General features: G+C 40.6%; 1 protein-coding gene across 1 annotated transcript in view; it reads right to left on the minus strand.

The window, feature by feature from the left end:
* igsf11 (immunoglobulin superfamily member 11) overlaps positions 1-13,670 on the minus strand; it is a 124,919-nt gene extending 111,249 nt beyond the window's left edge. Inside the window, exon 1 of the mRNA XM_004567020.4 lies at positions 13,112-13,670. Coding sequence (XP_004567077.1) covers positions 13,112-13,172 — 61 coding nt within the window. The 5' untranslated portion in view covers positions 13,173-13,670. The remainder of the gene's footprint in view (positions 1-13,111) is intronic.
* Between the last annotated feature and the right edge of the window lie 9,622 nt (positions 13,671-23,292).

Raw genomic sequence — 23,292 nt, forward strand, 5'->3', positions numbered from 1 at the left:
TGTGTGTGTGTGTGTGTGTGTGTGTGTGTGTGTGTGTGTGTGTGTGTGTGTGTGTGTGTGTGTGTGTGTGTGTGTGAGTGCGTTGGTATATCTTTTCCTGCGCGGCCTTGAGATAGTAATAGTGAATTTAGCTCCTCGCATTCGTCAATTACTACTTGATAGGGCAAACACAAAGCAGTAATCAGAGCGTTGGACGGTGTTTCCAGGCCCCCACCATCCGTCCCAAGGCTATCAGAGAAGGCAACCAGATAAGACAGTAAAGACAAGGATTAAGGGCTGGAGTGGCACAGCAACATATGGTGCCCCCCGATAAACATGCCCCTTATACTGCTGTTACACAAACACCACCTACATGTTTGACACAACTAACAGGTCTCAAAGGATGTACGAAAAGAAATCCTCTTCTATTTCTTACTTAACCTTTAAAGTTTACCGTGAAATTACTGTGAATAACGTTTAGCGGCTAAAACTTTGTTTTGCTGAGCTAAACTTCTCAGACTGTGTTATTTTGTTGACAAAATAAAAGGTTAAATCATTTTTTATTATTGTTTAACTAAAGTACTGAGCAGTTATGCTATAGCGTTATTTAACATTTTGCAATTTTCTTGAAATATCATTTCAGTTTTGAGGCTATATGTCCCACCCCTAATCTACAGCAATCTGTAAAACATGGTGAAGGCTCTGTTGTGGTTTGAGGCTACAATTCAGCGAGTATTGTTGGAGATCATGTCAAAACTGATGGAATTATGAACAAAGAAAATTATCAACAGATTTGAAGCCACTATGCAATACCATCTGGAAAACATCTGATTGATGAACAGCTTAATTTTTCAGTAATAACAATGATCCCAAACACACTGTCAATGCAGTGAAATCACACCTGGACAGAAAAACACATAATGGAACACAGATTGGCCTCCCCAGAGCCCACCCGTCCATATCACTGAAGCAGTGTGTGATCATCCTGATGGAGAATGTAACAAAAGTGCTCCAACACTGTTACACAATACCTCAGGAAGGTGAGATTAAATTTTTTTTTCTTTTTTTATAAAGACCCTTAATGGTCTTTTTAACTCTTCCATAGATGTGTTCCTGTCTTTGGATGGGTGCCATTTAAAAATGATCAAAAGGATCATGCTGCCTGTTTTTATTAAGTTTGAAAATCCACTTTCACTCAGCTCCAATAGTGATTTTCATGCACATGCACAACAATTCATAGCTAGCCTAATTTTACCAGATCAAAATGTAAAGTTTAAATTTAGCCTTGTTTTAGTTTAGTCATTGCTTTCAATTTTAACATTTAAAAAATAAATAATCCCATCACTTTCATTTTCCATTATTTTGAGGCAGTTTTTATAACTTTAGTCTTATGTCTATTTATTGGTACTTGCCATCTTTTTGGATAAAAAATATTCCATCGATTTATTAATTTGTCCAAAATTCCTACTAACAACCTCAGCAGAAATACATTTCTAAAAATGAATAAATCGCTGTCAGATCGTGCAAAGTAACGTGCAGTCAAAGCTTTGGTATTCTCTGGGTCTCTCAAACCAATATAAATCATCTTTTCTAGTCAAAATATGTTAATATGTTTTGCTAATTGTTGTTGCTGCAAGAATAAAATGTGCTGTTTAATGAGCTGTAGCTAGAAAGCTAATTAGCTAACTATCCTGCAAACTGCTGTGCACTTTTCCCCAGCGACTCTCAGCTTGGTCACTTGTTTACTACGTTAAGGATCAGGACAGGATGTGCCTTCATGGTTTTAAATTAGATAAAGAAAAAAAATCATCTGGGTTCTTTTTGAAAAAGAACCCAGCTCAGCGACTGCATTGCTTTATGCAAACAGTGCCATAAGACGCCCCATCTAATTATAAGGAATCAGATGAATCAGATGAATTAATACCAATCTACTATCATGAAAACAGAGAATATAACATTCTTCCACTGGTATGAGTTCTTCCTCAAGGAAGAACACAGTACATACGTGTGCTGTCACTGCCAATAAAACACGCTATTTAATTTCAGCGGGATGCTTCAAATTGTATTTCAGCAATATGATTAGATTTTGAACTGCTCATATTTTTAATCTAATTTCCTTTGTTGGGCAACAAAATGAACACAGATGCATTGCCTTTTCTATCAAGAGTTAGAACAAGTCCCGCGACAAAAAAGCTTACAGGTCCTATCTCCTTCTGTCCCTATCCGAATACCCGCTGAGCACAAAATCTCCAACAGAAAGAGCAACAGAACAGAAATTACAAAAGCCTGATTAATGCAAACATCATCCCCAGATCAAACAAACCAAATAACCACTCAGTAGCTCTAATTCTATATACAGGCCTCAGGTGGCTCTGTGTGTGCCTGAACGTGTCAACTAACAGCTTTTCGCTATATGTTCATGTAGGCATGTGCGTGTTCTGCAAAGGTATGTCTGTGTGAGCAAGTGTATCTGAATGTGTGTATGTGCAGTATAAAGTGTATGTGTGTGTGAGCAAGTGTGTATTCCCTCACTTAGTAAAAGTCCCACCTGGTGCCCCCTCCTGTTCAACTGGATGCAACAGAGACAATGTTAGAGTGAAGTCTGCTGTAACAATGCACAGATGGGATCTCTCTCTCTCTCACTCACTCCCTCCCTCTCTCTCTCTCTGTCCCACTCTTTTCCTCTCGCACAGTGCGCCTAATGCGCCATTCTTCCTGGCTGTTCACATGTATCAGATTTGACATGCTCACTCGTTGTCTGCAAGGACAGAACAACCGGGGACCACTTTTCAGTCTCATCCTCATCCCTGAAAAGTCATTTGTGTTTCGGCAGAGTGTGTGGGAGGGCAGAGCAATCGAGGCAGGGAGAGAGAAATTTTGACTGTGAGCGAGAGTCACGGAGAGAAATAGAGAGTTGGTAAAAAAAAAGGAAAGAAACACAGAAATCGGGACAGCAGAAGAAAAGGTGATGCAGAGCAATAAAGCGGGCGCGAACGCAGTGAGCACAGCGAGGGCAGAGTGAAACCTAAAGAGGATATAGGTCACGATGCAAAGAAGAGAAGCTGGACATTTTAGAACAATATGAATGAGCAAGAGAAAGTGTGCGGAAGCATAACACTGCTGAGAAAATGAGGCTCTAAGGGCACTGTACAAAAGAGGGACTAATAATGGAACTACAGAGGGCTGCTGCCTACAGCCTTTCCTGCAGGGAACAGGCAGCCAGTTAACATACATTTACTGAGAGCCAAAGTGTGTCACACCTAAATCTAACCTTGCACTACAGCAGGTCTCCTTCTTTTTTTGTCCTTACTGAACAGCTAAATGAAAGCAGTGGTTCATGTAAGCATGATGCTGATGACATAAGAGGACATAATGCATATGGTTCTTCTGCACACCTTCTAAAAACATTTGAATATCAAAGGAATAGTTGAGGTTATTACCACTTGATACCTGCTGTTATTTTAAGTCCTTCTGCTCACTTATGGTTATATTTTACCCACCATGGTTTTTGTGAGGGGTTTTTTCTTTACTTTTTCAGTAAGACCACCCCACTGAAAGCTTGCCTAATCAATCACAGTCCATGCGGTCACTTTTAATCAGATTTTCAGAGATCAGAGATATGTAGCTATATTTTAGATCTGGCTACAACAAGCGATGTCAGCATGTTCCAAGAATTGATTCCCAGAATGCATTAAATCGAAACCTGTCTTTACCATCCCGCTGCCTTTTGAAGGGTACTTTTTGATGATTCTGAGAGTACAGACATTAAACTGGAGAAAAAGCAGAAATACTGCAGCAATGTTTTACCCCAACAGCTAGTTTATGAATTACCTATGGCAGTGAAAAGCCCTGGGCATATTTAATGCAGGAGAATCTGTCCCTTTTTCATCTTTCTTTCTTTTTAAAAAAAAACCAACAACTTTTTTCCCCAATCTGTTTTCTTTCCCTTTCCAGAAATCTGCATTTTTCCCCGCATTATGAGAGTAACAGCCAGGATTATCAGGACAACAAGCACATGGTTTCAAGATGAGTTTATCAGCTCACCCTGACCACATTCCTCCAAAAAGAAGCATGTGAATTCATTGTGAAAGATAAGGGATCAAAGGGTTTTCACTCAACTATCACACTGCTTTCAGGAGAATAAAAACATTATTAAGGAAATATTCTTGCAAAAAGAAAGAGTGGCATGTACAGCAGCAAAAAGCTTTCAAATGGTGGTGAGTTTTCCATCTTTTCTAAACCACGTCATGTCTGAGATCTCTGAACCTTAAAAACGTAAAGGAAAGAAGTCGTTTCTGCAGGTTCAGTCAGCCAAGTGTCCAACAATCAATGCAGCAATTACGGCAGAGCGCAGAAAACCCACTGAGTGCAACACTATGCAATTTAGAAAATTATAATCTAGTGTATGAAATTATGCATAGTATATTTTTAGAGACTGCACAGTTATCTGATGTAGACAAACTGACTGGACCACCGTGCACTCAAAGCAGGTCACAGAATCGGCATCAACTCCCAGTGTGACACCAGCTGGTTCAGCCTCTGGGTTCATTCAAGTGCTGAAAGGTCATTTAGTCTTTGTTTAGATCAATTTAGAATCAATTTCAAATTCGTGATGCAAGGCCACTGTACTCCAGGGAGTACAGTTGAAAATACCGATGTACAGTCCTTGCTTCAGGACACACTCTTGTTAAAAAGTCTAGGACCCACTCACTCACAGGTCCTACTCATTTGTCACTGCTAGCAGCTTTTAAGCAAGCAGGTTTTGTGCCGTGTGAGAAAGATACGCTCTCATTGCATGATCATTATACATGTAACTACAGCTGCAATCAGAGCAGAGTCATAGCCTATAACTTTTGTGTGTGGTGAGTCTGTCAGATGCAGAGCAGCAGTTTGTAGGTGGTTTTGAAGAGACTGCTTGACAGCTTTATTGGGGTTTTGGCAGTATTAAAGTAGAGCATATGTAAGCACAAAGAATAAGACAATAGAAAACAAATGTTAAGGCCTAACATCTGCTGACACCAGGCTGAAATAAGCTATTACAAGAGCCAGTGTTTAGCGAATAGCCTGCTTAGCCCACCTAGCAGCACTTGTGCAACATGGAGGAAGGTAGCAAAACTTTATCTTTGCATTTGATTTCGATTGCAGTCTGTTGTAATTAAAGTCCTTGGGCACTTGCATTTGTGGCTTTCACTTACATTTATCTATGACTGAGATCTACTCAAACTCATGTATTGCCATGAATGAAACTAGCTATGATTTTTGCTCCATATTGCCTCGCCTTTCCTCAAACCACCCACTGCTGAATCTGTCAGCCTGCACTTTAAATGCAACTCCAACTACTATAAAGGAGCAGTGTGGTGTTTGTTTTTGCACTCTGCTAATCACTAATGCTCTGAAATCTCTCAGATAAGGAAGCTTGTTTTTAATGGATTCTGGTGGTTCAAAGAAGAAAAACTTGCTTTCCGAGAGCTGATTATCATAATAACATACCCTTTCAGTACACAACCCTCAATTTAATCATGACAGAAATCCACTTCAAGGAATTTAAAACTCTTAGGAAATTATTTTTAGCTAAGATGGCTATATACAAGACATGAACATAAACGTCCCCAAAGATTTTGTGATATAATAGGCGGAAACACGATAGGCCACACTTCCTCCAATCTTACAAAACAAAAGCCAAAATATGGCTGCCTTCTTGTACTGCATAGTCTTGAGTGGGCAATGGAAAACTGTCCTGTTCTTATACAATATGAGTGAAACAGGCCCACAATACTGAAAGAATACAAGACCACCTAAAACATCTGGATGGAATTGATTGGATGTTATTGGTCACTTGGTAGCTGAACAGATGATGCATTAAAAAGCCAATCGTAATATGACAGCTGATACAACTTTGCAAACTCAAGCAGACCCTGTATTTTATTGGGCTTCACAATAGCAATGTTTATAATTCTTTAACAATTCAATTTTTCCCCTGAAATGCTCATATTTGGATCCTCTCGCTATCATTCCAGTTCACTTTAAACAGTTGTAGTTTGACTGGAACATGTTGATGTACAAATGTCTTTAGCCACGTTAATTTCTTTTGATTTTTCTTTTCTCTGAGTGAGACTTTTTTTGTCATTTTTAAAGTGGTCGTAAGGCTGAGGTGAATCATTTAAAATTTAAAAAAGCACCAAAACTGAGGAATGAGCCAGTGTTGTCTCTATACATTATAGACAACTTCGCGCTTACTGAAAGCCTGTCAGAAAAACACATTATGTTCCCATTTCTTTGAAGCTATAAAAACTAACAATAACACTGTTTCACAGACATAAATTGAATTTTTACACCAAAAATATATTCTCAAAGAGATATTAGCCAAAAACTTGGCACTGTCTCAGGGTAAGAGTGGCTGCAAATGAACCATTTTTAAAGTAGGGAAACAGGTAGAAATGGAACTGACAGTCGGTAGCAACAGGTCTTATGGTCTTATGAATCAAATCTGAAATTTTAGGTTCAAATCAACATGTGCAGAAGAGCTCAGGAGAGGAGTGTGACAATGAGTGTCTAAAGCCATCTGTAAAACACGGTGGAGGCACTGTCATGGTTTGGAGCTTGGGGGAATGATGAACACATAAAAGTACCAACAGATTTTGATCCACTATGCAATACTGTCTGGAAAGAATGTGATTGACGGCACTCGAATTTCTCCACATGACAATGATCCCAAACACACGAGCTGTGTGGAGCATACCTGGATAAAAACAACACTCAGGTAAACTATCAGTCATGGATTGGTCTCCCCACAGCCTACACCTCAACATTATTGAAGCAGTGTGTAAGGTTTTCTTGGTGGAACAGAACAAAAGGCACCCAACATCCAAAAGGGAGCTTTGAGCATGCTTCAGGATCCTGGAGAAGTATTCCTGAAGACTACTTAAAGGATTGACAAGATGGCTTGGCTAAGGGAGTTCAAGAATAAAGGTGGTGCTAACACAAATTGACTTTCAAGCTTGTTAGAACTGTACAAACTCTGTTTTTGCCTTATATACTGTGTTTCCATTTATGTGTTATATGTATTGCTGCACTATGTTCTATTTTCTTAGCAAAATCTAAAGAAATTGGAGATGGCTCAAGACTTTGCACAGTAACATACTTCAGATTTGTCTATAAGCCATAATGTTGCAGCTCTATTAATTTCTTTGTTTTTTCCTAAGGTCACCGTTTATATTGTTTTACTGTAAAAGAAAAGATAGTAATGTGGGTTTAAAAAAGCAAAACATATTAGTTATTGGTCTTTTATGTGTTTTGAAAAATTGAACTCTACACAATAAAAAGTGGGGGTTAACAGAGTTTTAACAAACCTTTTTTAAATTTATTTCTGAGTTGGTGCAACTCAGCAAGTCACAAGGCTATTCACAAATTCAGCCTATACAGCAGAGTGAGAGTCTACCTAATGAATCTAAGAGACAATCTGATGGTCCGCGACTGGGAGATTTGGGATTGGTGGAACAAACTGATGGAGTCATTACCGTCCAAGGGAAACCTTGATCCTTTGGGATCAACTGTAATTTATTTGCCAGGGGAATAAGAGGGCCCAAGCACAAACAGCCTGCCTGTTAGTGCACACCTGTGGGAGTAATGTGTGCACGGGAGCATTTCCTTTTGCCATTGATCTGAGCTCATAAAGACTTACAATGATGAACACAGCAGCTATTCTTGGTAATACCAGAGATCAACTGAACGACCATCAGGCAGCCACTGACTGAAAGCTGCAATATATCATACACACACACACACACACACACACACACACACACACACACACACACACAAAAGGAAGTAAATGGTGTGGGAGAGCTTGTGTAAATTATAAGACAATTAATATGAATTGTTAGAAACATGAAAAGTTTAAAACTTGGACCGCACAATTTTTAAGAGGTACAAAGAGCCTACCATGGAAAAGAGGATGAATGAGTAAGCGTTTTATTTTTTAGGGGGTTTTGTGATACTGATGTGGCATCAAGGAGGGGTTTTTTCAAGAGCCTGCAAAGACACAATACTTATTCTGTTAAATCAAAGTCTATGGAAAGCCCCAATTTGTGCCTGCAGTTTCGCTGACTGGCATGCATGACTTTGCTCACATTTGCTGGATTTAAGAGACCGATTTTTCCCCCCACTTTTGTTGTAAATGCAGAGCTTTTGAAACAGCAATTAAGTAAATTTACAGCAGTTCTGACTCGTGAGTAAACATGAGTTTACTTGATATCTTTAAAAAGAAATTGTAAAAGTGGTCATTACAGCGCAGTATCTACATGTTCCAAACAACTCCCGAGCAACTTATTTAACGAGCGAGTCAGGAGCCCTGTCAAAACCTCAAGAGCCAGCAAAGCAAAACTGCTCGTGTCGTAGCGCCCTGAAGGAGAGGATCGCCAGGGTGCCGCGACAAGAGGAAGACATCCGCCTTAAATATGTATAAGCCTCGGGTTCACCCACACACTCGAAAGGAAAATCAAGCTAAAAGACGCTCTCATCCCAATGCCTCAACCTGCCACAGTGTGTTACAGACGAAGGCGCCATACACATAGAGCATGTAAATTAAATTTTGTTCTGCTGTTTAGTCATGAATTACTTTGTGTCTTTTTTTTCCAGCTTTTTCAAATGATATCACCTCCTCTGCACCTGTAAACCAACAAAAAAAAGCCCCATTGCAAGACTGTAGTGATTCATTTCCATCTTTGAGTCACGAAGCCGACTTGCCTTTTCAAAGACTCATAAACTAACATCAGCTCTCACAATGGCGCGATTGTCACACTTCATCCACGATTATCTCTTTGCTCAGAGCAACGATCTTGTGGCTGGAGATGAATCTGGCCACTGTTTCAAGTGCTGCAAGGTGTCATAAAGTAAAAGTCAAAAAGCTTTAGTCACACACTTTCTCTGCTTACATATGAACTTAACCTATTATTTTTTTCATGTAATAAATGGCAAACACAAATCTAAAGCAAGTTTGACAACGGCACTGACCACAAGCTGAGCTTCTGGTTTATTAAGTGACACGCAATTTCCCCGACACTCCGTTTCGCCATCTAACCCAAATGCAACAAAAAGCCCCACTGATCGCAGTGCTGCATTAAGAGCATCACCCTGCTTTACTACATCCTCGTGATTTCCTCATTTGCCACTGTGATTAGAGGTACAACCAACTCCAAAACCTCAAAGCTCCAAACCCCCAAATCTCTGTGAAGTGACCACATCAGATGTTTGCCCCAGATGCTTGGCCAACTGCCGTGCAAGCAAGAGGCAGCCTGTGGATTCTTTGGGGGCCTAGTTTAATGTGTGCTTAAGAGACCAAGGGACCGGCAAATGCTGCTCTCTCTCTCCTCCAAATATCTGCCCATCATTTATTCATTCACACTCCCAGGATGGCCGCGGCTGCCATCATCTGAGGACCACGTCGTCTGAAGTTCCCTGCGCCTCTGTCGCTCAAGCGGCCACGTACACGCACGCACATGCACTTTGCGAGCGGTCCCGGAGGTCTTTTAATTTTTTGAGAGGCTATTTTTAGCGGGAAAAATAATCGAGGTGGAAAGTTCCATCTGTCCAACACTCTTGTTCCAGCTGCTCCTTTTTAGCAGCAGGCAGAAGAGGAGAGGGGGTGAAAAAAAATCTCTACTTAACGGCTGAAACTGACACAAACTGCTTTTTTTTTTTTTAATCTGCATCAGCAGCAAGAGAGGTGTTCTCTAAGTTAGTACCTGACCAACTAAGCGGGAAACTCTCGGCACCCCTACATGTTCTTTACTCTGCTACTGGCATAACATCTCAGGGACTACTTGCCGCTCTCCTCTCTCTCATTGGCTTTAACTAGCAGACAAATAGCCTAACAAAATAAAACGGTGACAATTTGAAGCGGCAAAAAAAGGCATTCTGGTAAATATGCAGTTGTTTCTCACTGGACCTGATGGTCATTGAAATATACTGTAATTACTGATGAAAATAAAAGATGATAATATTGCGACTGAGTCCAAAAGAGGAAAGGATCCAAATATAGCACTGAAGGAACCAGGAAGAACATGCCAAACTTTACTACTGGGCTTTCAGAGCATGGGCATGATGGCAGTCAGCAATGAAAAGACAACACAAGGGTGCAGGCAAACCAAAAACACAAAAATCACTTTTAAGCAACACAACACTCCAATCTGGCGATTTGGGAGAACTACATAGGAGGTTTTTATACTTGGAGGAATAATGAGTGGACCAGAAACAGGTGATACAGAAGACTGGCAGGAAAAAGAACAAGGCCTACAAGATGAGACTGGAAATGACTTGAGCAATAAGTATAACAATAACCCAAAATCAAAAAAGATATCATTGTTTAGCACACTTTTCTTCATCCAGACAGGTTGTTGTCTTATGGTCTGCAGATCTGGTGAGTACTCCTGCTGGAAGTAGATGAAATCTAATTTCTGGGACGGATTGAGTTGGAAAGTGGACTTGCAAACATGACAAAACGCAGCAACCGACACGACAGATAAACCAGACTCACTGTGTAACTTTGATGCCGCCACTTTCAGCAGAGCCTCAAGAGGTTAACAAGCTCACAGAGCGAGCAGGAAGGAGAATTGGTCTAAGTTCTGCTTTGAAGCAGGCACGAACGCCCTGAATGCCAATGAGCTCTGAGAAACAGACCATGTTGTCTCTTTTTAACGCTTATTCTCACTGAACTCTTCGGTCCAAACCTGAAGACAACGGGCTAATCTGAGCGCTTCTGTGTATTCAAACTTGAAGGATTCTATAGGAAGCGTTACGCAGGCGAGTAAACCAAACAAAAGCAATTGAAAAGTTCAGAGCCACCAGCTCCGCTCGAATTCAATTTGCTGAATTGACTGAACCTCGGGATCTGTCCCTGCTACGCCCTTGAGGGCTGTTCTGGGTGTATCTTTAAATCAGGGCACGGTAACAGAGCGGCCCTGTGTTGGTATCACCACGGGTGTTCATTGTGACAACAGCTGAACTAATCTGTTTATCAGCATAGAGTCTCCACTGTTCATTCTTCTAACTTTTAGAAACTTTCTTCAAATGATCCCAGCACTGCAGATCCAGACGAACCCAACTTTTCTTGCGAGGCTGCTGTTGAGATGAATCCATTTCTAACTGAGAAGAGGGGATACAATATTTATGTGTAACTGGGGAGCGCTGATGGCTGAAGAGGACACGACATGTCCTCTAACTAATGCTGAAATACGAAGGGCCCTGCCACGAACTAGGACATGATTGATGCCTGTCCGAGGAACTCATGAATTTTACTTCCTTCTGTTGCTTTTTCCTGCTTTTTAAAGCTTTTCCATTTTTCATGCTTTTCTGTGGACATCCTAAGGCACTTCTGAACAAAAAGTAGGGGTTTTTTGCCACACGTGTGAAGCAAAACTACAACAAACTAATATATATGTATAAAGTCTCATGTGTAATATCTTCAAAAACAATCTGATGTCTATTAAGACTGATCTCATCATCCTAGAGACTATGTTTGGCGTGAAAAAGTTGAGGTCAACAAACACAGAAGCCACCATGAACAATACAGACTTTGCTGCATCAGAATTTATTTATAGCAACACTGGCAGCTCCCCAGCAAGACAGCAAAAGGAGAGAAGAAAGGCTGTCCTGCTTCTCTCTGAGCAAGTTGTCTTGTTACAGAGATGCTGAACTCACATCGGTCTTACTTAACCTAAAGTCAATGCAAAGCTGAGGTCTTTTGAGCCGGACAGACACATGGAGTGACCACAGTCCACGATGTACTATCATGGGCGTGTATGTGTGTAACCCGAGTGAAGCTGACGAGAGGCCACGCATCCACTCACCGCAGAGGTACCCACAAGCCAAATAAGCAAGCAGCGGAGTAAAAACACCTGGGGAATCGGGCTAAATTGAATCTTGCACAACTCTTCGGTCCAAATTGACATGTCAGACTGGTGTGTGTGTGTGTGTTGCAAGGTTCAGTGCAAATGTTGCATGAAGCTCTGAGAGGAATCAGTCAATATTCAAGCATGTCTCTGCTCTGCTCTGACGTGTTTTTCAATAAAGATGTGGACCTCAGGTGAAAGGAAATTTTAATATGAGCACCATATCCATCCTTATTCAGTGGGGAAACATCATATCTGCAGCAATATATTTAGTCTATAAACGGCAGGCTGTTAATATTGTCTTTAATGTTAACTTAATCTTGTTTTTCATGAATTCCTTCGTCTCACCTAAAGCTTGAATAGGACGCACAAGGACTTGTTTTCAAATTTTTAAACTTTGGTTTATTTTATAGCAGCAAGTGTGACAAACTCACTAAACTTGCAGGCACTCTCGGCGAGAACACTGTTAAATTACTGCAGGGATAACAGCACCGCTGCGCTAAGAAGAAAGGGAAGGTAAACAAAAGCGCACACATATACATAACTGCTATTTGTGCACGCACACAATAAAATTCCCATCGGAGGGCTATAGGAACATCCAGTGATTTTCCTTTGGGGCTGCTCGCTCTCCTGTGCAGCCTGATCATCATACTCCTCGTTAATCGGGCAGATTACCAGCGCAACCCTCCACCGTCTGCTCCGTTTCTATTTTAAAACACAGACACTACTGTACCACGCTTTAAAGTGTATCAGTGGTCAAAAGAAGGGGCGGGTGTGGGGGGGGAGAAGAAAATCAGACCTCGGGTTGTGTAAGGTGGCCACAAGGAAAACTAAGCAGTGCGCATATGGATAAGACGTGCACGGTCAAAAGTGCTCGGTGGGGATAGCGACTAGCAAAAGGCGGAAAAGTCTTTTTTTTTTTATTTATTTATTTTTTTGTAATGCCGGGGATTTGTCAGCGTGATCCAAACACAAAGTATTAAGGAGGGCTGGGATCATATGGCTTTTGGAGAGGCAGAGCCCAAGAGACAATTCAATTCCAGGTTCCAAGGGTTCCAAGTCTGTTTTTATACCAGTTATAGACATATATGGTCATGGTGACTTATCCAAGTTACAAAAGAGCCACATTATTATTAGTAGTATTAGTATTAGTAGTAATAGTAGTAGTGGTATCATTAACCTACCAGGCGCTTTCAGTTTATAGTTGGCGCACAGACTACGTTTCCAAGTGTCATATAACTTACCCTCCATGCAGAAAATGACCATCCAGGCTATCCATAGATCTGAGTTATGGAACTTCACCATGGCTGGTAACTGTTCAGTAGTAACTCACTTTCAATTTAAGACCACTGCCTCCTTTCTTTATGGAGGTCTCCGCTCGCAGTTTCCTCAAAGAGAAGTAATTGTTCCTTATAACAACATGTAAGCGATATGGGGGCTTTTACGCAGCGCGCATTCTCCAAACGGTATCCACCAATCCACCTTTCTATCCAGCAGGCACTCTTCTTCACTTCAGAGCTTGTTTTAAAAACTAACTAGCCTCCCTCCCGTTCTTTGGTAGCCGCTGGACACTCCAAGGCTATTTTCTTTCCCCGACCACTCCAATCAGTTTACGCACGCTTGGAGAAAAAAAAGAAAACGAAGAATCACTCTCCACCTGCTGATGTTCCAAAAGTCTGTCCACTCTCGCTGGAAGTAACTTACAAACACGACTGAAACTGACACTTTCCGCGCCCGCTCGGTGATTCTCTCCAACGCGTCTTGTTGCGCTCCATGGTTTTTCGTCTGTTCGGCTGCAGCTGAGCAGACCCGAGCGTAAGTCGGAAAGTGTGGGGGAAATGTCCCACTTCCGGTCGCTGTTTTTCAAAGCAAACGAAAGAAAAAAATCAAATGGGAGGTATTTGATAGAAAAAGATCTGAAAAAATTATAAAGTCAAATCGTTGTTAGATGGGGATAAAGGTCAGATGTGTCAGTACCTTCGATCATCCCTGAATTGCCTCACCGATCATCTTTACAATTCACTGCAGTCATGAGGTCGATACATATGAATACTGGTGGGTTAACATTTCATTTTTACTTTTCTAATTATCTTTCTTGCTTTTTGCTTTGAGGTGCTACTTAAGCATTAAAAATAGCCTCCCAACTTGAAATTTCACATTTTATTCCATTGCCATTTATCCAAACTAGCAAACAGGGACAGCAGAATCCAGCACCGTCAGGCTGGGCGACTACACGCCTAACCTCAGTTGGCTTTTATTTTGTAGGCAACACCCCACTCTGTCCGCGAGGGCCTGGCTGTGTCCGTGCGGCTTGACGGCGCTCAGCGGCGGTCGATTGAGACGAGCTCGAGCCTGGCTGTTGCTGGGAGACCGTTGACGCCAGACGAAAGAGAGACGTTCGCGCCCTCCTGCGGCGCGTCGACAAAAGGCCCAGTAGAATGAAATAGAACAGACCAGAAAGCTTTGCACACTTCTGTGTGAATCATTTTCTCTGCCTGTCACGGTGACAGCATTCATCAGTTTGTTTGATATTGCTGCTATATTTGAGCTCTGTGTTCATTTTCATAATTTGGAATTTAACAAGAGAGCGTTGTCACTGCCACACCAGAGGAGCCTATAATTACAATCAGTCAGGAGAGTTCTTCTCTGAGAGACAATGGCTGCAGAGCTCTTTACAAGAAAGCAAAGTTACTTCTCTGAAAGTCTCTTAAAGCCGTCTGCATGCATTCAAAAGAAGATAGAAACTTGGACTATTCGTGCATTGGTGGTTCTTGGTGTCCGGGGATGGGCGTCTGGTATGCACCAGCTCACTCCTAGTGGCTGCTTGTCGGGGCCTGGAGCCTGGGGCTCACTCGGGCCACTTCGTTGGGTGGGGTGCCCTCGGCATCTCGGCCTGGGGCTCGGTCACTCAGGCACAGCTGGCTGTCGGCGGAGCTCACGGGCGCGTCACTGCAACTCCCCCTGGCTTCTGCTCCGCAGCTGCTGAGTGACCCCTCATCTGGGGCTCTCCTCAGCTCTTTCCGGGAGAGTGGCACGGTTGCCCCTCCGTTGGTCTTCCTTGGTCTCTTGTGTTCTGGGGGCCTCTGGATGATGGGGGCCTGAATCTCCTCCATACCTGCTTCATGCCCTGGACGACGGGGCTGTGGCTCCCCACACCCTCTAGCAGATCATTGCATGAAGGAACCTTTTAAATACAAGCGCGTCCATGCTCACAGGTGTACACACGGGTGCTCACACACACAAACTACACCCTTTTTGGCTCCTACCTCAAAGCACACTGAGCACTGTCGATCCTACGTGCTGCACAATAATATTCAATATTTAGTATTTACTGTTATATTCAAATAGATCATCGCAATGATGTTTTTTATTATATTGATCTGTTTTTTTGCTTGTTTTCTCTTTTTTCTTTCTCAACAGGTGATCCAGGTGATTGATATATGTATTTTTTGTCTGTTTGTTTTGTTGGTTTTTGGGATTTTGCCCTTTATCACCGTTCCTCTTCCCCGCTGTTTTTCTCTCCCTACCTCTCTTTCTTTCTCCCTTTTCTTTCCCCCAGTCATGTCTGTCCCGTGTGTAGCAAGTGAAAATAAAATAAAATAAACATTTGGTTTATTTTAAAAGGAGAAGCAACAAATAGAAACAAAAAAAACTTGGACTAGACTGTGTCTGTGGCAAAGAAGGAAATAAAATAGAAATCTCTTTTTCATTAAAGAGTAGCACGGGGATGAGCATGAACTCACAGGCTAAAGGAACTCATCAGCGATTAAACAAGCTACCAAGGACACTGCATCAAACAACCTACGTACGGCATCTAATTACTGTGATCCACTGATCTCACTTAGCTCATCTCTGCACTAAATGCCTGCTTATATCTTTTCTACTTCACAGGATTCTCAGTCTTGTCAGTCTCAGAGCATCAGAACATCAAAGGAGAAACATTATGAGTGAAGCATTTGTAGATATTCTTCACTAATTAGATTTTTCAGAATTTAAAAAAAGTGCAGCATAAGCCATGATGGGGGGGGGGGGGGGCAGCACCATATACATCACTCCATGCTTTTATTTTTTTTTCCAGCCCTAAAAGCTTCTGGCAGGTATTCACTGTTTGCCACAGCAAGTAGATAAGTTGAACATTGGAGCATCTTAAAAAGGCCCGAGGGCTTCCCCTCGCTCTGTCTCTCTGCTTGAACTTTAAACTTTCCTCTCATCCACTCGCAGCTCCCTTTCTGAAAAGGGCTTGCAACCTTTGTGATATTCATGAAAGATGCTTGAGGGGCAAAGTTACACCCAGTGCAACGGACCAGGGCTTAAAAGTTTGAAGAGACATACGGCGTTTGGCATCATACTTAAAAAAGAGCTCTCAGTGTCACCCAAAAGCAGAATTAATTAAATGATCTCTTGGAAAGAAAAATTAAAAATTAAAAAGGGAAACTTATTTGACATGAATCATTGCAGGGCTATATGAACGATGCAGATCTAGTTTATGTTGCTATTGTTTCTTATTATACAACACACTGACTTAGTAGCCTGCTGTGTTTTGGTTAGGGTTTTTTTTTGTTTGTTTGTTTGTTTTTTACATATAATCGAAAGAATCTTCTTCTTTCACTTGCTCCCAGAGGGTGCCATAGTAAATCATCCACCTACTCTTTGCTCATCTTTCACATCAATCCTCCTCATGTCCTCCCTCACTACATCCACAAATCTTCTCTGAGGTCATCCACTTTTTCTCCTTCCTGGTCACTATCTTTGTACAGTTTATTCATCGATACTCGTCTCCATGCACTCCACCGTGCCTGCGCTCTCTTCTTCACCTTCACTACCTCTGCTATGTGTGTCTTTACTGCTACACCTGCCTCCCTCTTATTCACACACACTTATTCTGTCCATACCTCCACCTGCTCCCTATAAAAGCTATAATCCACGGAGATTCCCGCCTGACCTCATCTGTCATCCTGCTTTCTCTAGATCTAGACAGTGCAACTCCTTCTGACTAGGGATGGGTATCGAAAACCGGTTCTTGTTGAGAACCGGTTCCCACTGTTTCAATTCCTTGGAATTGTTTGCCATTTTTGCAAATGATTCCCTTATCGATTCCAGTCGCCCCGAATGACATCACCACGTTGCGGAGCGTCATTTACCTGGCAGGAAACACGGCGGCTCAAAAGCTCAAAAGTTTGGTTATACTTTACGAGAACGGATGACAACAGGGCAACTTGCAATACTTGCAAAGTAGATACTTCATTTAAGGGAAAACACGTGATAACCTTAAATGAATGTCGTGTTTTTAATTCCGCTCCAGACTCGTGAATCTCAACCCAGCAGCAGCGGTAACATTTGCACGTCCTCTCCTGTTAATGTGGCAGGTAAATAATCAACTAACAGTGCATATTATGTTAGCGCGATCTGCCTTATTACAAAACCGGCCATTACTGTGCATTTAGGTGACCATTTAGGTGACCATGATGAGAGAGACAGACAGAGTCTGGCTCAGATGCTGGTAGTTCTCGCTGCAGTCTACCGGTAGCATCTCCTTTCAGGCCAGGATAGACGAATGTCACCGAGCAGTGACTAAGTTTGTGGTCAAAGGCTTGAACCCATTTGCCACAGCAGATGCCCCCGATTTTCGGTAAGTGAATGTGTTTAATTGTAGGCAGGGACATTACTGGATATTCTTGTGTAATTGCTACTGAATAATTTATGTTATACTTTGTTATTGCTACAGAAGAATATTTATTTTATTATTTTACATTTACAATTTTTTTTCCCGGGGACCCTGTGACACCCATTGAAGAGCCGTAGGCTGGATCTCTTAAGCTCTCACTGTTGGGTTTGTAAGGCCATGTTACTCCTAAATTTCTATCTTGTTCAAAGAGAAGATATAAAACAAAGTTCTAAGCTAATCGACCTTAGTGTTCTCCTTTTTATAAAAAGAATCGATAAGAGAATCGATAAAGAATTGAATTTTTAAACAGAATCAAAAATGGAATCGGAATCGTGAAAATCTTATCAATACCCATCCCTACTTCTGACCATCTCCAAACTTCTCCATCAACACTCTAAAAGCAAACATCACACCTGCAGTGCTTTTTCTTGGCATGAAGCTAAGCCTGTCTCCTTAAACTGGCTTCTTTCTCGTTTCTTCATGGTTTGACTCGTCCACTTCATCCCTCCCTCTTTATCCCATAGCTCTCCACATCAGCACACTTCTTGTCCATCCCTCAGGCATGCGCTCACTCACCAAGATTATGGTGAACAGTCTGATCAAAAAGCCCAATGCCCTCTGGTCTACACCTCCACAGGTATGTCATCTGGACCTGCTGCCTTTCCACTCTTCATCCTTTTCATAGCTGCCTTCCCTTCCTCTTTACTAATCCTCTGCAGGTCCTGATTCATTTACTGTCGTCCATCCATTCTCCTCTCTTTCTCTTTACCATCATAACTGACAAAGACAAATTTGCAAAGCTAGGATCAGACAATATGCTGCATATTTAAATGGTCTTGTTTTTTCTGTCAATCATTTCTGCTGTAGTTGAGTTTTTCACCTTTTCATACATCCACAATTTATTGGAGAAAGACAGAGGTTCAGCAGTTTTCCCTCTCTAGGCCAGAACATATTATTTTAAGTCAAGGCATATCCTGATTGTTTGACTTTAAATCCGCTGTGGTATGTATAGGAGACAAACTGAGGCAAACTAAAGTTGTGTCTTTGTCTAACAAATTATGGACCTGCTGCATGTTAATGGTTTCTGACCTCTCGTTCTCCTCTGACTTTCAGTTTGCATTTCTATGTCATTTGTCAGAAGCTGAAGAGAAATCCAAATGATGCAAGTGATGCGCTAATTAGGTAAGAGAAGTTCAACAGAAATGAAAAGGGGACAAAAAAAGCAAAACAATGAAATAACATGTTTTTTCTAAAGTGAAAGACATTTTTAGCACAAATGATTCATACATTCTTCTGACCGAAGAAGAAATATTCCTCTAATTCTCCTGATTCTCTTCTTACAGGTTAAAATTAGGTTTAAACATGATGGATGGGTAAAACTGAGTTTCTCCAGCAGCCACAAACAGATGTGTGCTTGATGTATTATTGATTTCCTTCTGAAACCTGCTCCATTTTATTTTTTTTCTGCACCTCCATGAAAGATTCAAAAGACCTGAAGGAGATCCTCGATGCTAAACGCTGTACTACTCCTCTCTGACAGACCTGGCTGCAGTTCACCATAACTTTAATATTGATGTCAAGTAAACGAGCGATCCTTTGCTTTAGTGCTGCATCATGTCTTCTTTGAGTTGTTTTGCCCTTGTTGGCTGCGAGCGTTCACCTTTTTCTTCCGACCTCTTTATGGCCGAGTAGTTTTGGTTTATGAGCAGCTGAGTATTTCTATCTCCTGTCACTTTTGCTTCTACACAGTTTTCTGAGATTTTTGCCAAACATTATGCTTCTTTTTTTTTAAAGAACAAACTATTCAAACATGGTGCAAAATGAAATCCAACACACAGGAAGAGAGTGGAAAACAGCATGTGTTAAAGTAAAAATAAGACTAATATTACTGAACTACAAACAGTTCGTGATGAAGTCATCATATTGCATACCTTGATGAGGTCAACAGACTTTAAAGTGGCAGTGGCAGACCTTTTAAATGAATTGGTAGGTAAAAACAGTGTTGTTACTGTCGCCTAAGGGTTAGTACCTCTAAAAATCAAAAAGGAGACGTGATCAGAGTTACAAGTCTAACTTCTTATTTATATGTTTAAGGTTTAAGGCCTCAGTTATTAGACAGCACATGATTATATACTACACGAGACACTAATATCAAAATATAGAGCGCTTAATAAATGCAATAGAGTCCCTGTCATAAAGCACACATATTTTAGAAATTTCTAAAAAAATAAATAAGTCAAATAATAAAAGTGCTATGCCATTATTTTTAGACAAATAAAAAACTGAAAACTTTTTGACAGTCTCATTTCTTATTGAATTTCAAATAGTTTCCAGCTGTTTCCAGAGACTTGCCCTGGATGAATCTTTTCGTTGCATCTTTCGTTGCATCTTTCGTAGCTTTTATTTTGGTATTTCCGTTGATCCGTACAATACATTTGCATATTAGCCTAAACATTTAGGTTTAACATTTAACATTTAGCATTTAGATTTAACATTTAACATTTAGATTTAAATATAATATTTAGATTTAATATTTAACATTTAGATTTAACATTTAACATTTAGATTTAATATTTAACATTTAACATTTAGGTTTAACATTTAACATTTAACATTTAGATTTAAATATAATATTTAGATTTAATATTTAACATTTAGATTTAACATTTAACATTTAGATTTAACATTTAACATTTAGATTTAATATTTAACATTTAGATTTAACATTTAACATTTAGATTTAATATTTAACATTTAGATTTAATATTTAACATTTGATGAAAAATTACAAATATTTTACTAAATGTTGTAAAAATTTACTCGAAAAAATATGTTTTTGTAAGGTTTTGAGCTAAATGTGGAAAAATGTTGCCGTTAATTTCAGCATGTTTCACTTTACAAATGGCGCCCCATATTGTCTTGAAGTGGTCATGTGATTGGCTTGCCACGACTACTTTATTCTTCCTCAGTCAAACAGCAGCACTCGTGCGATTGTTTTGCCCCCTTAGCTCCAGGTGTTGTGCTAGACCAGACCTTCACAAAGTGTGGGGCAGAGCCATTGCGGGGGGGGGGGGGCACGGTATGTAAAGGGGGAAAAAAACAAAAAAACAAGGCTTGGACACTGCTAGCATAATGGACAGGTTTTTGACGGGGCTCCCACACAAATGCAAAGGAGGAGATGAAGCATCGCTGAATATGTTTCTAAACCAACTTCATTCTAAGCCAAAGACTAGAAAATATGGTGAAGCTTATCTTCCCTTTGGCTTCACCTGCACAAGTGCCGAGGTAGGTCTCCCCGGCAGAATTGGTTTTCCCTTCGTTGGGAGCAGCGCTGGGCTCTCCAAATCACGGACAAACAGTATCACACATTCTTGATTTTTAGTTCACAAACACTTGTTGTAATTACTAACTACTCCTGACATTTTGGAGATGTTAGCTCTTTATACAGCAAAGTTACAGCGGGATACAAATAACATCAGGCTGATCCTGCCACGATTTGTTCCCCCGGTTCAAATCACGGACAAACAGCATCCCACAGTTGTTTATGTTTTTGAACCCATTTTGCAGAGGGATTGAAAAATGTATTGATAGCAATGTTGAATATTATTACACCGGAAAAAAACAACTACACGTAAAATAATCACACCGTGACGCCTCTGCCTTTGTAAATAAAGGAACAGTAGCTGCATGTGTGTATGTAAGCGTGTAAAACCTGCAGAAAGTCAGATTAACAGTATTTTGTCTCTACCTGCTATTCTGCAATTCATCTCAGGTAAACAATAACGTGGCGCACAGCCTGACGTGAAAAAAGGCACATACCTTTGACGTTGCATGATGAATTCTGTATTCCTCGTCCACACGTAAACACAAAAAAGGAGTTTTAAAAAAATCTCCGTTTTCGGTGATTCGAAACGCCGTTTACATGTGGAAGAAAGGTCCAAACGCATAGAAACAGCTGCGTTTTCAAAAATACCCGTGTAGGTGTGCACGTAGCGTAAAAGAGTTAGTAGTTTATTTTCTTACTAAATGTAATTTATTGCAGATTACTTGTATTTGCTTAATTGTTTAATAAATGTTTGAGGTATGAAATAAACCGCAATGGAGCAAAATATGGGTGTGTTTGGTTAGAGGATGTGTTTGTGCGTGCGTGTGCGCGCGCGGGGGGGGGGGGGGCGAACATTTTTCTTGTAAAACAAAGGGGGGCCTAGCAAAAAAAGTTTGGGAACCACTGTGCTAGACAGTGATCGTGATTACCATCAGCGGGAGCGCGCGCAGCTGCTTAAAGTTGTAGCGTCCAGATTACTTATGTAGTCAGCTACTTCCGTGCAACTGATAGAAGACGCAGTAAGCTGAACACAGCTTCAACCGTCTGTTTGTTGAAAAATAGTAACAGACCGCATTTTCTTGTTAGTAACTGTAACGGCGTTGTAACGATAGGAATAGTAATTAGTTTATTACTCGTTGCTGAAAAAAGTAACGCCTTTAGTAACGCCGTTACTTGTAACGCCGTTATTCCCATCACTGATAACGACCCTATCTAAATACCAGTAACGATTAACTGTTCCTGATTCTGGCATAATAACTAGTTACCGTGCTCGTTACCACAATAATAACGTAGTTATTATAACGCGTTAACGAGTTAGTCCCTACACTGGCGGTATGTGGGCCATGTGTAAGCACATTGTGTGGGCCAGATCTGGCCCATACCAATTTTGCTATGTGGGGATCAGGCTGGTGGTATAATGGTGTGGAGGACCAACTGAGTATTATTTAAATACTAGGGGTGCAACGATACACAAAATTCACGGTTCGGTTCAGTTCGATACTTTGGTGTCACAGTTCAATATTTTTTCAATACAAAAAAAATGTTCATGCCTTTTTAATTTGTCATTTATTAAACTTATAAATATATATTTTAACTCAAAAGTACAGTTTTTAAATTGAATGTTGCTGAAACAAAAGTAATTAAAAAAATAAATATATCTCAGGGCTCTCAAAATTTCAAAATCCCTGGTAGCCCTTCGGGCAGGGACTCTTCAGTTTTTGGTAGCCCAAAATAAATGTAAGTAGCCCGAATAAAAAAGAGAGCAATTTTTTGATTGATGTTTTGTTTCCTTTACAATATTATACATTAAAGTATAATATTGTAAAGGAAACAAAACATTAATCAAAAAATTGTTGAAAAACAAATTACAACATTGTATTACAATCATCAACTCAAATACTTGGTTCTAATTGAACAGAAATTTCTATGAACTTGTAAGAACTGTGTAGAACATGAATCAGTCTGTGTCAGATCCTGAATTTGAAATTTCCACTGAAGTCACGGGTAAGAGACAAGTGGAACCAAGATCTAGGCCATTTGCTTTTTGAAGTTTGCAAAGACTGCTAAATTTTGCCAGTGGTAGTTCACTCTTTGCAACATAGTACGCTGTTCTAAACAGATTTTTCAGGTTTATTTTTAGTATGTTATTTGCAATTGGTGTTTGTTCTGGGAAAGATATTGCAGACTGAGCAATAATGCATTTCTTGCATTGCTCATGGGTTCTACTGGGGGCCTTTCTTAAAATGACTGGTCCCAGTAACAAAGGCGCTTGTCGACTCAGGAATCGAGAGAAAACCAACAACACACCCGGAGGAACATTATGTTATTTACACGGGTGCACATAAGTGGTCTGCATGTGCGCATTCGCTGTCAAAATAAAAGACGCGCACCAGATAAGAAGTTGCAACGCGCGTTTGCGTCCATATAAAAAGCAC

The sequence above is a fragment of the Maylandia zebra genome, linkage group LG14 (assembly GCF_041146795.1).
Source record: "Maylandia zebra isolate NMK-2024a linkage group LG14, Mzebra_GT3a, whole genome shotgun sequence".
Classification (NCBI taxonomy): domain Eukaryota; kingdom Metazoa; phylum Chordata; class Actinopteri; order Cichliformes; family Cichlidae; genus Maylandia; species Maylandia zebra.